General features: G+C 27.5%; 1 protein-coding gene across 2 annotated transcripts; it reads left to right on the top strand.

Moving 5' to 3' along the window:
• The first annotated feature begins 11,564 nt into the window (after positions 1-11,564).
• On the top strand, positions 11,565-13,406 carry LOC112715968 (probable CCR4-associated factor 1 homolog 7). Of its 2 annotated transcripts, XM_025767809.3 has the most exons (3): positions 11,565-11,935; positions 12,070-12,132; positions 12,275-13,406. In XM_025767809.3, exon 3 carries the CDS (start codon positions 12,327-12,329, stop codon positions 13,146-13,148), a length of 822 nt encoding a protein of 273 aa, XP_025623594.1. In that variant the 5' UTR covers positions 11,565-11,935; positions 12,070-12,132; positions 12,275-12,326; the 3' UTR covers positions 13,149-13,406. The 2 variants fall into 2 exon arrangements, with proteins under 2 accessions (XP_025623594.1, XP_072061220.1); XM_072205119.1 differs by having other exon boundaries at positions 11,631-12,132.
• Positions 13,407-13,422: the final 16 nt, after the last annotated feature.

Here is a 13,422-nt window from a genome sequence, read left to right as displayed (position 1 = left end):
ATTTCTGCTTCTACTTCTTGGTTTTGTGCTTGAGCTTTTCCTTCTCTTTTGTATTGATTTTTTATGCTTTCTACTTCTGCTTGTGTTAGTGCTAGTGCTGGTGCTGGTGCCGGTGCTAGTAAAGATGTTGGTAGTAGTGAGGGTATTTTTGTCTGAAAAAATTAAAAGGACGATTTTAATACGAAAAAAAACGTTAAGGACGATTCTAAATAAAAAATTAAATGAGGGACGGTTTCGATTCTCACCCTCAACGTTAGGGACCAAAACAATACTTATCCCTTATTATAATTAAGGTTTAATTACACTATTGGTCCTTATAGTTTCATAAAATTTTTAATTAGGTCTCTGTACTTTTTTTTTTCTTTTAATTGAGTCTTTGTTCCAAATTTTTTTTAATTGGATCCCTACATTTTTTTCCTTTTTATATGGGTCCGCATATGTCATGTTCTTTATTACACGCGCTTTATCTTGTTCTCCTCTCCCGCGCTTCTTCATCTGCTTCTCCCCTGTGCTTCTTCTTCTTCTTCTTCTTCTTCTTCTTCTTCTTCTTCTTCTTCTTCTTCTTCTTCTTCAAATACACGCATACGTCATGTTTTTCTTTCGAATTCACGTATACCTCCTCCTCCTCCAGTCCTCCACTTCCTCCTCCTCCTCCTCCTCACGCACGCAGATTCTTCTTCTGCTTCTCTTCCTCCTCATCCTCCTTCTCTTCTTCTTCTTCTTCCCCTGCGCTTCTTCTTCTTCTTCTTTCAAATACACGCATACGTCATGTTCTTCTTTCAAATTCACGTATACCTCCTCCTCCTTCTTCTCCTCCTCCTCCTCACACATGCTTCTCCTCTTTTATTATCGTCATCACCAACAACACAAACATTATTTTTTCAATTGAATTGAATGGAATGCAATTGCTCAATTGAATTGAATGAACGCAGGTGTTCTGAATCTGAATTGCATTGAATTGATAATCTCTAAATTGTAGGCAAAGGTGTTTCAAATTTGATTTTATATAATGGATTATGTTTCGTTCAGTCAGTACTATACAATTGTTTCACCATGACTACTAGGTTCGATTCATTATGTAGAAAGTTGTTTGAATTTGATTTTATATAATGGATTATGTTTCGTTCACTCAGCACTATACAATTGTTTCACCATGAGTACGTATTCGGTTCATTATGTAGAAAGCTGTTAGAATTTGATTTTATATAATGGATTATGTTTTGTTCACTCAGTACTATACAATTGTTTCAACATGAGTACTGTGTTCGGTTCATTATGCAGAAAGCTGTCTAAATTTGATTTTATATAATGAATTATATTTCGTTCAATCAATACTATACAATTATTTTACCATGATTACGTGTTCGGTTCATTATGCAAAAAACTGTTCGAATTTGAATTTATATAATGGATATGTTTCATTCATTTAGTACTATATAATTGTTTCACCATAATAACATGTTCGGTTCATTTATGTTATACACAATTCAAAACTCTTCCTCCTCACCTTCTACTGTTTTTTCACTAGGGAGAGAAGGAGGAAAAGACAAAAAAATACAGCAGCAACAACAATAAAAGAATGAGGATAAGGAGAAAACATGTGAAGAAGAATGAACGCGAGAAAGAAGGAGGAGAATGAGAAGGAGGAGGAACGCGAAGAAAGTGAAGAAGACGCTCCGTGCATAAACGAAAGTGAGAAGAAGAAGAAGAAGAAGAAGAAGAAGAAGAAGAAGAAGAAGAAGAAGAAGAAGAAGAAGAAGAAGAAGAAGAAGAACAACAACAACAAAAAAAGCGCGTGATCTAAAATTGCTTGAATGAGCTTAGAAGCCAAAATTGCTTGGATGTAGAGAATATCTCATAACTATTTGTTTTTAAAATAGCTAATCAAATTATCTAGAATTAAATAAAGTTTTCTTTCTATTATAAAATATATCAATCCTACTATATTACTATTGTATGAATCTATAATTACTTTTAGTTAATTGTATAAGTTAATGTTAAAAAACATTAATATGAAAGAAAATTATCATTTTAAAAATAAACAGTGGTAAATTATTTTTGGATAAATCACTAAAAATGCATCTAAATTATTTTATTGTTGATAAAAATATTTTCAAAGTTTGTTATCGACAAAAATATTATCAAATTATTTTAAAATACGACAAAAATGCATACTCATGAATTGAGATGTTATGTGTTAACGTAAAAAAGTGACGTAGCAAATTAAACTTTTATTATGACAAATAAGACTCTAACATTCGCAAGTGAGCCATGTCATGTTTTTTCGCTAATAAAACAAATTTCTAATCATAGGTTCATATCTACACTATTTTGGCGTATTTTTCAAATTATTTAAAAATATTTTTGTCGAAATAAAATTTAGGAATATTTTTGTTTGCCAATAAAATTTAGATATATTTTTGGTGGTTTACTCCTTTATTTATCATACACAAATCATGCATAATTATAATTAATTATTTTTAAGATAGATCATCAAATTATTTTTGTATTAATTAAAATTTTTTTTCTATTTTAAAGTATATCAATCCTTTTATATTACTATTGTATGTATGGATGCATAATTATTTTAATCAATTACGTAAAATTAATGTTAAGAAATATTTATATTAAAAGAAATTATCATTTAAAAGAAAATTGTCATAAATTATTAATATTATAAACCAATCTTGCAAAATTATAATTATTTGCTTTTAAAATAGATAATCAAATCTATTTAGTATTAATTAAAAATTTGTTTTCCTATTTTAAAGTATAACAATCCTATTATACTATTATATTATATGAATATCGAATTATTTTAATCAATTAAGTAAAATTAATGTTAAAAACATTACTATGAAAGAAAAATTATCATCTAAAAGAAAATTGTTATACATTAACTAGATTATATATTAATTATGCATAATTAAAATTATTTGTTCTTAAAATAAATAATAATCAAATTAATGTTTTATTAATTAAAATTTTCTTTTTCTATTTTAAAGTAGATGAATCCTATCATTATTAATGTTATATGAATGTATATTTATAATTGACAATATTTTACATAATTACAATACTTTGCTTCATTATCATTATTCCTATTATTTAAATTATTAATACACAAAAATTAAATTCTTTAATTAGTTGTACTACAATTTGTTATTAATGTTACAATAAAATATCTATATAGAAAGGAAAAATGTATTTTTTTTAAATAGAAAAAAATGTATTATTAGTTGTACTTTGGTTTTTATTAGTGTTTTGCTTTGAACCAAATTATGCATAGTTATAATTTTTCTTTTCAAAATAATTAATCAAATTAATTTAGCATCAATTAAATTTTTTTTTCTTATTATAAAGTATATCAATCCTATTATATTACTATTGTATAAATACATAATTATTTTAATCAATTATGTAAGTTAATATTAAGAAACGGTAATATGAAAGGAAGTTATCATTTAAAAATAAAATATTATATATTATTATTTATTTATTATACACCAATCATGCATAATAATAATTATTTGTTCTTAAGATAAATCATCAAATTAATTTAACATTGATTAAAAATTTGTTTTTTATTTTAAAATATATCAACCTTCTTATACTATGATTGTATTGATGCATAATTATTTTAATCAATTATGTAAAATTAATGTTAAAAAATATTAATAAAAAAAACTATCATTTAAAAAAATTATCGTATATTATATAAACTATAAAAAATATACTCGAATAATTTTTTCATTAACAAAAATATACTTAAATTTTGTTATCGACAAAAATACTCTCAAATAATTTAAAAGTTCTACAAAAATGCCTAAATTTTTTTTTTGTAATTTAATCCAAAATTTTATAAGAATATTTAGATAACTATTACACACAAAAAACAGGATAAAAAAAATTGATCTCAATATTTTTATTAATTTTAAAAGTATTATTGGTTGTTGAAAAAAATCACAAAAAATATATACTTAGCAAAAAATTATCAAATTTTATAGATAAAAATATCTTATTTTTTTAATAATACTTGCAAAAAATTCATCAAAATTTAATCTATAAAGTATTTTTTGAGAATATATATTTAATGGGTATTTTTGCCGTATTTTAAAATTATTTAAACATATTTTTGTCAATAACAAAATTTAAGTGCATTTTTATTAGCGACAAAATTATTCAAGTGCATTTTTGGTGGTTTATCCTAATTAATATTATAAACCAATCATGCATAATTATAATTATTTATTCTTAAAATAGATAATTAAATTAATTTAACATTAACTATTTTTTTCTATTTTAAAGTAGATCAATCTTATCATTGTTATTATTATATAAACTAATGTTGGAGGTATACAAAAAATAGTTTTTAAATAGGAATTATCATGGTATAATACTAGATTACGAGGGGTATGAATGATGTACAAGTATATGGTGAGATCTATTAAATACGAATATTTTGTTGAATTATCATATTTGAGTGTCGATCATATTTTAGAAATGATACTCATCGATACTTGTCTGACATGTATGTCTGTTGTGTCCAATTGTGTTTTAATAAAAAATAAAAAAATTTTCGAATACACTTAGACACACCTAAATATTATCACGTGTCAGCATGTCTAACCTTTATTCTTAACATGTATTTTTAAAATAAATTTAATAAATAGCATATAATATTATTTATTAAAATAAAAATATTTTAAATATTTTATATAATAAAAATAAGACATTAAAAATAATAACAAATTAATTGATATTTTAATATTAATAAAATATTATTATGATTTATCTAAAAAATATTTTATATTTTATATATATGCATGTTTTCGTATTTCATCAAATTTTAAAATAAGTGTTAATATATTCTATTATATATCGTATTCTGTGTTGAGAAATGTTAGAAAATCAGCAGAAATTGTGATGTATATATAGCCATCAATTAATCATTATTAATATTTTTAATAGTATAAAATGATATCTAACAATATAAAATTACTCATTTTTTTTTAATAATTAAATACTGGCCAAATTTCAATAAAAATAATGGCCCTAAACTTTCTCTTCTATGTTTATATCAGTGTTGGTGGATGATATGGTGAGACACACCCTTCTCGCACGATGAGAGTTCCTAAGACATGCATATAGTCTCTTCTCGCGAAAAGCAAGAAGGCTCGTTCGCTGAGCAAAAGAATCTCTCTTAATTTTAACTTCACATTGCATTACTCTATTTTTATTTTTATTTTTTTTTTCATAGTCAAACACAACTCCATAAAAATTTGATTAAATCTTCTCGTCCACTACGAAAAGACCCAAATTCGCCATATCAGGACATAAAACCACTCAGTCTCATATTGGGACATATCTCTAAAAATATTTTTATGTCAAAATTTTTGCCCAACAATAAAAATTAAAGTTTTGGTTTCTTGCAAAAAATAATATATACACACATTTTTTTTATAGAAATTGATATTTATTTATTGTATACTACATTTTTTATTTAAGTTAAATATTTTGTTAATTTTTTATTATATACTTTTATGTAATTTTTGGAAAAAAATATATAAAAATTTAAAATTAAATAAATCAATAAATCATTTTTTATTAGATATATCTAAAATATTGTTCTATTGCGTCTCTGTCTCCTAAGCCTCCAGGTTTATGAACTTTAGATTCTAATCTTCACCCACTCAGGTCGTTCTTAGCTCTTCCTTCATCGGTCTCCCTTATTTTTTTGTAGAGGGATAATAAGTGCTTAATCATCATTGATCTATTCTTTTTCTGGGTGTTCTAATTTAGATATCGTGTATCCATTTTTTAGGTAATCATCTGTTATGGTTGGGTATTGAATTTCAAATTAACGACAACAGTGTCAATGTTTTGGGGTTTACTTAAAATTAGTGTGATTTGAGACTAAATGTGAGGTCCAAATTTTTTTATTAGTAGGATATTTCGACGTCTCTTCTGGCAAAGTGATGTCATCCAAGCTCTTTGGAGAGATTGGAGAGTGATACCTACAAAGAATTCTAATGTTCAAGTTAGCAATAATTTTTAGCAAATTTTTAGTAGATTTGGAATTAAAAAATACCTTAACTTGCTAAGAAAATTTATATAATAAAGAAGATAAGTTTGTTATCTTTTTATAACTTATCCACCTGACTCGGTGGTTATTCGTCCTTTTATATAGAGGTGGTTGAGATCTCATATTTAAATATATGTTTGGTTTGGTAAATTTTTTTTGAAAAGGTGCTTGCACTTTTTAAAAGTACGATCATTTCGTTATGTAATTGGTAAATAAAAAAGGCGATCTGCTTGTGCTTGTAGCTTTTAGTGTGTGTTTGGATTGTAGTTGGTCAAACTGGAATTTGAATAGAAGTGATTTTATAAAATTGATTTTGGGTCGAAGTAAGTTTGTGTCAACATGATTTATGTTTGGCAACTCTATACTAAAATTGATTTTGATAAAATAAATATTGTTTGGATAATATTAGTTAAAATCACCTTTAGATAGATAATTACTAAAAAGGACATGACATTAAATTATAATGTTATTTTTTTATATATATTTAAATTTTTTTACATTTTTTTCTCATATATTTTTATATAGTATATTTTTAGCATTTTTAGTACTCTTTTTTAATATTCTATAATTTTTTGTTATTATTATTATTTATGGTTAATTTTTTTGTTTAAATTATTTTACCTAATGGGATCAATAAATTATATTATAAAAAGATAATAATAAATATAATGCACAAAAATTATCATTATAAAAATATATAATGTCAAATAAAAAATTAGTAAAAAATATAAATAATAAATAATAGAAAAAAAGAGCTCATATAGAGAGAAATAATAAGAATTTTATAAATAATACAATAATATGTATAAAGGATAAAGTTGGTAAAAAAAAATAAAGGTTAAATGTCAATGGCTAAAAGTCAGTTAGTGCAACGTAGAAGCTAGAAATTCTTCTTCTTGTAAACGTGGTTTTGTAACCAAAATCACTTCTGCATTTGTAGATAGAAAAATTAGCCAAACCAAAAATGGAAGCGTTCAAAAAGTTGTAAGTGCTTTTTCTCTTTCAATGCCAAACACATCCTTAAAAATTAGGGATATTTTTGAAAGTACCTAAACAAAACTTTTTAAAATTAAATTGTACTTATCAAAATTAAAAAATCTAATATAACTCTATATAATAATAAATATCTAAAATTACCCTTATTAATTATTAACACTAAATTTCATTTATTTTTTCGCATACTTTTTGCCGATTGAGTTCTCGTATATTTTTTATTTTTTATTCTAACCTTCACAAATTTCATGCATATCACACACCAGCTATGAACTTCTTCTATTTGTATCTTTTTTTTTTGCCTCTTTTTTTAGGGAGGTCAAAAATACTAAAAAAATTAAATACAAAAAAAAATTAGTTGCTTTTTCATACTTGAGCTAACAGATAAAGATCTATTCCTTCTTCAGAATTACAAGTTTAATCTTAAAATAAAATACAAGGTAAACATTAAGTTAGTGTTGTAGTAATAATAATATCAAAGTGATTACATTTTAATTTGAAATTGAGAAATTATTCATTGCTTCTCATAATTTTTTTCTTGCAAGTGATGTTAATTAATTTATTCTATTGCTTCCTTTATAATATATTTGATTCGTGTATTGTTATTGGGCTATTATAATAGAATAATATTGAATAAAATATCGTTTTTGTTTCTAACGTTTGGGATAAGTGCTAAAGTTGTGCCTAACGCTTAAAACGTTCTATCTAAATCTTTAAGGTTTTAAAATTGGCTCAATGTTATTCTACCATTAGAGATATGTTAACAGAATTGACAATGGATAAAATTAAGAAGATTTTGAAATGTTAAGGACTTAAATAGAACGAAAACGTTGAGGACAAAAACGATACATAGAAATAAAATTTTAATTTTATCATTCAATAATATCAATTTTTTACTGTACATAGTATTCAATTATTTTTTAATCACATCTAAATAAATTACACTTAATCACGTTACTTTCATTTTAAATAAATTTATTTTTTTATAATTTTATATTTAAAAATTTTTAGTCATAATGAAATATTTGTAAAATGACTAATACATAAACTTGCGAAAAAAGAAAAAAATTGATATATATACAATAAAGTATAAATTGTACTTTTTATCTCTAATGTATCGAAATTCTTTAATGTTTAATTTAGTTAAACTTTATTTTTAATTTTATTTTTCAATAATATCAAATTTTTATGGTAAATAATTATTCAATTATTTTCTTAATTTTGTTCTTAATCACATTACTTTTTAAATGAATTTATTTTTTATTAAGAGTAAAATTAAAAAAATAAATTAAGTAATTTTTTGTTCGTAAAAAAATTAAAATTATAAAAAAAGATTAAAATTTATTAAAAATAAAATAATTAAAATTATTATCTCGCACGTTTTACATATATTATATAATTAAATAAGATAAAGTTTAATTTATATAATATTTTATTAAATTTAAAATTGACAATTTGATCAATATTTTATCGATTGAATTAAATCTACCATTTCAATATTTTTCACCAACTACAAGAAATATGTAAGTTATAACATTACAATACAATATAGCAACCGAATCATAATAATTACACGACGTAATTTAATTAGTTGTTATTATTACCATAACTATTTTTCCAAGTTTATTAAAAATTAAAATGATTGAAATGATTTAATTTTACTCTTAATTAAAATAAATTCACTTAAAAAAATATAATTAAAAATAAAATTTTAAAAATAATTAAATAATTATCTATCATAAAAAATTGATATTAATGAAGAATAAAATTAAAAATAAAATTTAACTAAATTAAATATTAAAGAATTTTAATACATTAGAGACAAAAGATACACTTTATATTTTATTTTTTTTGTGTGTATATATATATATATATATATATATATATATATATATATCATTTTTTTCTTTTTCGCAAGTTTATATACTAGTCATTCTATAAATATTTTATGATAACTAAAAATCTTTAAGAGTAAAATTATAAAAAAATTAATTTATTTAGAATGAAAGTAACGCGATTAAGTATAATTTACTTAGATTTAATTAAAAAATAATTGAATACTATGTACAGTAAAAAATTGATATTATTGAAGGATAAAATTTAAATTTATTTCTATGTATCATTTTTTTCTCCAACATTTTCATCCTATTTAAGTCCTTAACGTTTCAAAATCGTCTCAATTTTGTTCCGCCATCAATTCTGTTAACGGATCCCTAACGGCAGGACAACATTGAGTTAATTTTAAAACGTTAGGAATTTAAATAGGACGATTTAAACATTAGGGACAACTTTGAGACTTACTCCAAACATTAAAAACAAAAACGATACTATACTCAAATAATATTTTATATTTATTAGTCTTATTAAATAATAACAATGCTGTATAAAGTCCATTATTCAATTACACACAATAAGTTTTAGGTATTTCTGATATAAAAATTCATGATTCTCTTTGTTTTCAATCCTCCGATTCTTGATGATCTTATGAAATAATTTTTCAATATTTATATTATATGAAATTCTAAAGTTTGAAAAGTAATTATTTTTCATTATAGATACATTTATTATGATCTTTTTCATTTTTAAAAGATATTTTATTAAATATAAATGACGTGAATTAAAAATTATTTTTATTTTAATTTTATTAAATGCAGGTGCTACAACTTTTAAAAGAGAGGTTTCATAAGTTATGTTAGAAAAGTAAAATCATTATCAAATTAAGTTTAAGTCGTATAAATGAGATCGGATGTATGAGAAGAGTGATTTTAGATTCTGAAGTGGGTCTTAAACGCTTAAGGAAAAGTATTGGGTACCATAAGTCAATCTGCTCACTTTTGATAACTCAATTAATAATTTTAAAATTCAAAAAATGACATTAATGAGAAATTTGAATAATAATAATTGTGTTGAGTAATCGTCCACAATGTCATTGTGATCGATGTCTGTCTTCCTCCTAGACCCATGATCGCAACCCACACCTCTTTAAGTGCTGTCGTTATCGACGTACTTGCGCCGTCACCGTATCACCGAAAACATCTCCATTAACAGATACATTCAATACAAAAAAGATATATCCATAACCACAAAAGACAGAGACGCATCTAAAAAAAGCTTCCAAAAAAGACACAGTCATCAGAAGACACGACAACAGAGGGGGAAGAACCTGCACGACGCGTCTTGGAGGCGGTGCTGGTTGCGACTGTACCGACGTGTTGGTGTGCGGCGCAGCGACGGACCACTTGGGATGGTTCGCGGAGTGGATAACGTTGTCTTCAACAGAGAGGAGTCGCGGCCGATAGCTTCGTCGTCTTCCTTGCATGGTGACTCGGGTTGTCGTCGCTAGCATCTTGTAGCGGATGGATGCTCGAGTCGAGGCTACCGGTGCGGTTGTGCGAAGGTTGACGGTGTGCGGGGCTCTCTTTAGTGATGGTTCTAGTTGTCATCTCCAGTGTTTTGTCGTGGGGGGACGCTCGTCGGCACCGGTAGGGGGCGGTGGCGCAGCTGTCCAGGATTTGTGGGCACTGTGAGTGAGATGGGAGAAGAGAAGGAGAGGGGGTGCGACACAGTTGCTTAGGTTAGGATTAAGTTGGGATAATTTTTTTTTATGTTAGTGGATTTTGGGCCTAGTCCAATAAGAGTTGGCAGCAGTTGTAAGATTCTATATTGGTTATCTAGTGGGATTGAATTCTTAATTGTTTTGAGAGATATTACTCAATTCGGTCCCTTAACTTGCACGCGAGTCTTACTTTAGTTCCAAAAATTTCGATTACCTCTATTTGGTCTCCAAACTTTGTAAATGTGACTCATGTTAGCCCTTAGAATAATTTTGGACCCACAAACGTTAATGAAACACTTATGTGGACAATCAAATGCTATGTTAGGCTCTGTAAAACGATATTATTTTTGTTTTGGCATTCAAATAGCTCAACAAAATATTCATAAGTGATTTATTGAAATTTTTTTTCCTAAAATAGACGATTCAGTGTCATTTTTAAACTATTTAAATGCTAAAACTAAAACAATGTTATTTTACAAATTTTAACATGATATTTAGTTGTTTATGTTAATTTTTTATGCCAAAAATTGTCCTAGACCAATATAAATTATATTTATAAAATTTAAAGATTAAAAAAATAAATTAAAATTTACATATAAATTCAAAAATTAAATTAAATATTAGTTCTTGTTTTGAGCCTAATCTTGAGTTATGGACAAAAGTATGAACAAATATAAAACAATATATTTTCGGTATTGTAAATATATACACTTATTTGAGCTATCAAAGAGCAAAACACATAGATCTCAAGACCGAAATAGGTTGCGCTCCAAGGATTCAAACATCAATAAATTAATTAATAATTAGCACTGTGGTAATATGGGTATAGGGTTTAATATTAAAGGTTACTAAGAAAAAATGCTAAGCATATCATGTAAATCAATCAAATCCGGTATCCCATATATCTAATCGAATAAACTATTAGGAAATAAAAAATAAAAAATAAAAAATAAAAAATCATATATTAAAAAAAAAGAAATAAAAGAGAAGGTCGGTGAATTTTGCTTGAGGACATATGTTAACGACTGGCATTATATTGTCGCATCGCGTATTGGCCGAGCCAAGTTGTAAACGACACCCCCCGTGCAGTTGTTGGTAACCAAAACGACCCCACCCCTCTTCTCTCTCACACGCATTACATATCAGGGTCTCAACCCTCGCCCTTGCGCTCCTCTTCCCTGACCATTTCTTCTTCTTATCGCCTCCTCCGTTGACCTGTCACTTCCCATCCTCCGAACCTAAAATCTCCGATTCAAACTTTCAGATCCGCCAACTTCAACCTTCGTTCACGCAACTTCAAGGTTTGATTCTTCACTCTGCAGTTTCGAGCCACTTCTTTTTTCTCTCTCTCTCTAGGGTTCATACTTCAACCCTACTTCACTTCCGAACTCTTTGTAGCTACTTCTCGTGGCCTAACGCTTCTTTCCCGTGTCAGATCTCGTTGAATCTCCACCGGCAACTCACGATTTGCAGCTCTTTCCGCTGAAATCCCCTTCAGGTTTCGCGATTTTTCATTTCTCTGTTTCTCCGCTTGTTGATCTGTTTGTTCGTTATTACGCGGAACGAAATACGCGTGATTTTCGTTGCGGATTTGCTAGTTTTTTGAGATCTGAACGGCTTCCTCGTGTTTTTGCTTGCAGATCTGGGTTTGTCTTCCATTTTCATCGATCTGTTAGGGTTTTCTAGTTGGACATGTCGATTTTACCGAAAGGCGATTCGGTTCAAATCAGGGAGGTATGGAACGATAACCTAGAGGAGGAGTTCGCTTTGATCCGTGAAATCGTTGACGAATACAACTATGTCGCCATGGATACAGAGTTCCCCGGTGTTGTTCTTCGTCCCGTTGGGAACTTCAAGAATATCAATGACTACAACTACCAGACCTTGAAGGACAACGTTGACATGTTGAAGCTGATCCAATTAGGTCTCACTTTCTCTGACGAGCACGGCAACCTCCCCACCTGTGGCACTGAGAGCTCCTGCATCTGGCAATTCAACTTCCGTGAGTTCAACATCAGCGAGGACATCTTCGCCAGCGATTCGATCGAGCTTCTGCGCCAATGTGGCATTGATTTCAAGAAGAACAACGAAAAAGGTATTGATGTGAACCGGTTCGGGGAGCTTCTCATGTCATCGGGGATCGTGTTGAACGATAGTGTGAGTTGGGTAACCTTCCATAGCGGTTACGACTTCGGTTACCTCCTCAAGCTGTTGACGTGCCGAAGCTTGCCGGATACGCAGGCAGGGTTCTTTGAACTGATCAAGATGTATTTCCCGATGTTGTATGATATCAAGCATTTGATGAAGTTCTGCAACAGTCTCCATGGTGGGTTGAACAAGCTCGCGGAGTTGTTGGATGTTGAGAGAGTTGGTGTGTGCCATCAAGCTGGATCGGATAGCTTACTCACTTCTTGTACATTTAGAAAGTTGAGGGATACATTTTTCAGTGGCTCCACAGAGAAATATGCTGGTGTCTTGTATGGTTTAGGTGTTGAGAATGGACAAACTAATTGAAAGAAAGAAATTATAATTGGTTGTAGAGTAAGAAGAGTAAGTCTAAGTGTGAGTCCTTTTTTTTTTCTCTCTTTTTCTTTCTTACTTGTGTACACTTTCTGCCAAAAAGAATGGTTGTTGTTTACCTGTAACATTTCTCATCCTTGTTTGGAACTGTAACTGAAAAAAACCTTAGCTGGTTTTGTTAGCCCTTTGAGTTCTTTGTAAATCACTTAAGTTTAGTCCTTCAATAATAATTTATGATGATGATTCCTTTTAGTTTTAGCTTGTTTAC

Source organism: Arachis hypogaea, chromosome 10, assembly GCF_003086295.3.
Source record: "Arachis hypogaea cultivar Tifrunner chromosome 10, arahy.Tifrunner.gnm2.J5K5, whole genome shotgun sequence".
Classification (NCBI taxonomy): domain Eukaryota; kingdom Viridiplantae; phylum Streptophyta; class Magnoliopsida; order Fabales; family Fabaceae; genus Arachis; species Arachis hypogaea.
The sequence above is the reverse complement of the archived record's forward strand: the minus strand, read 5'-3'. Positions and strand labels throughout refer to the sequence as shown.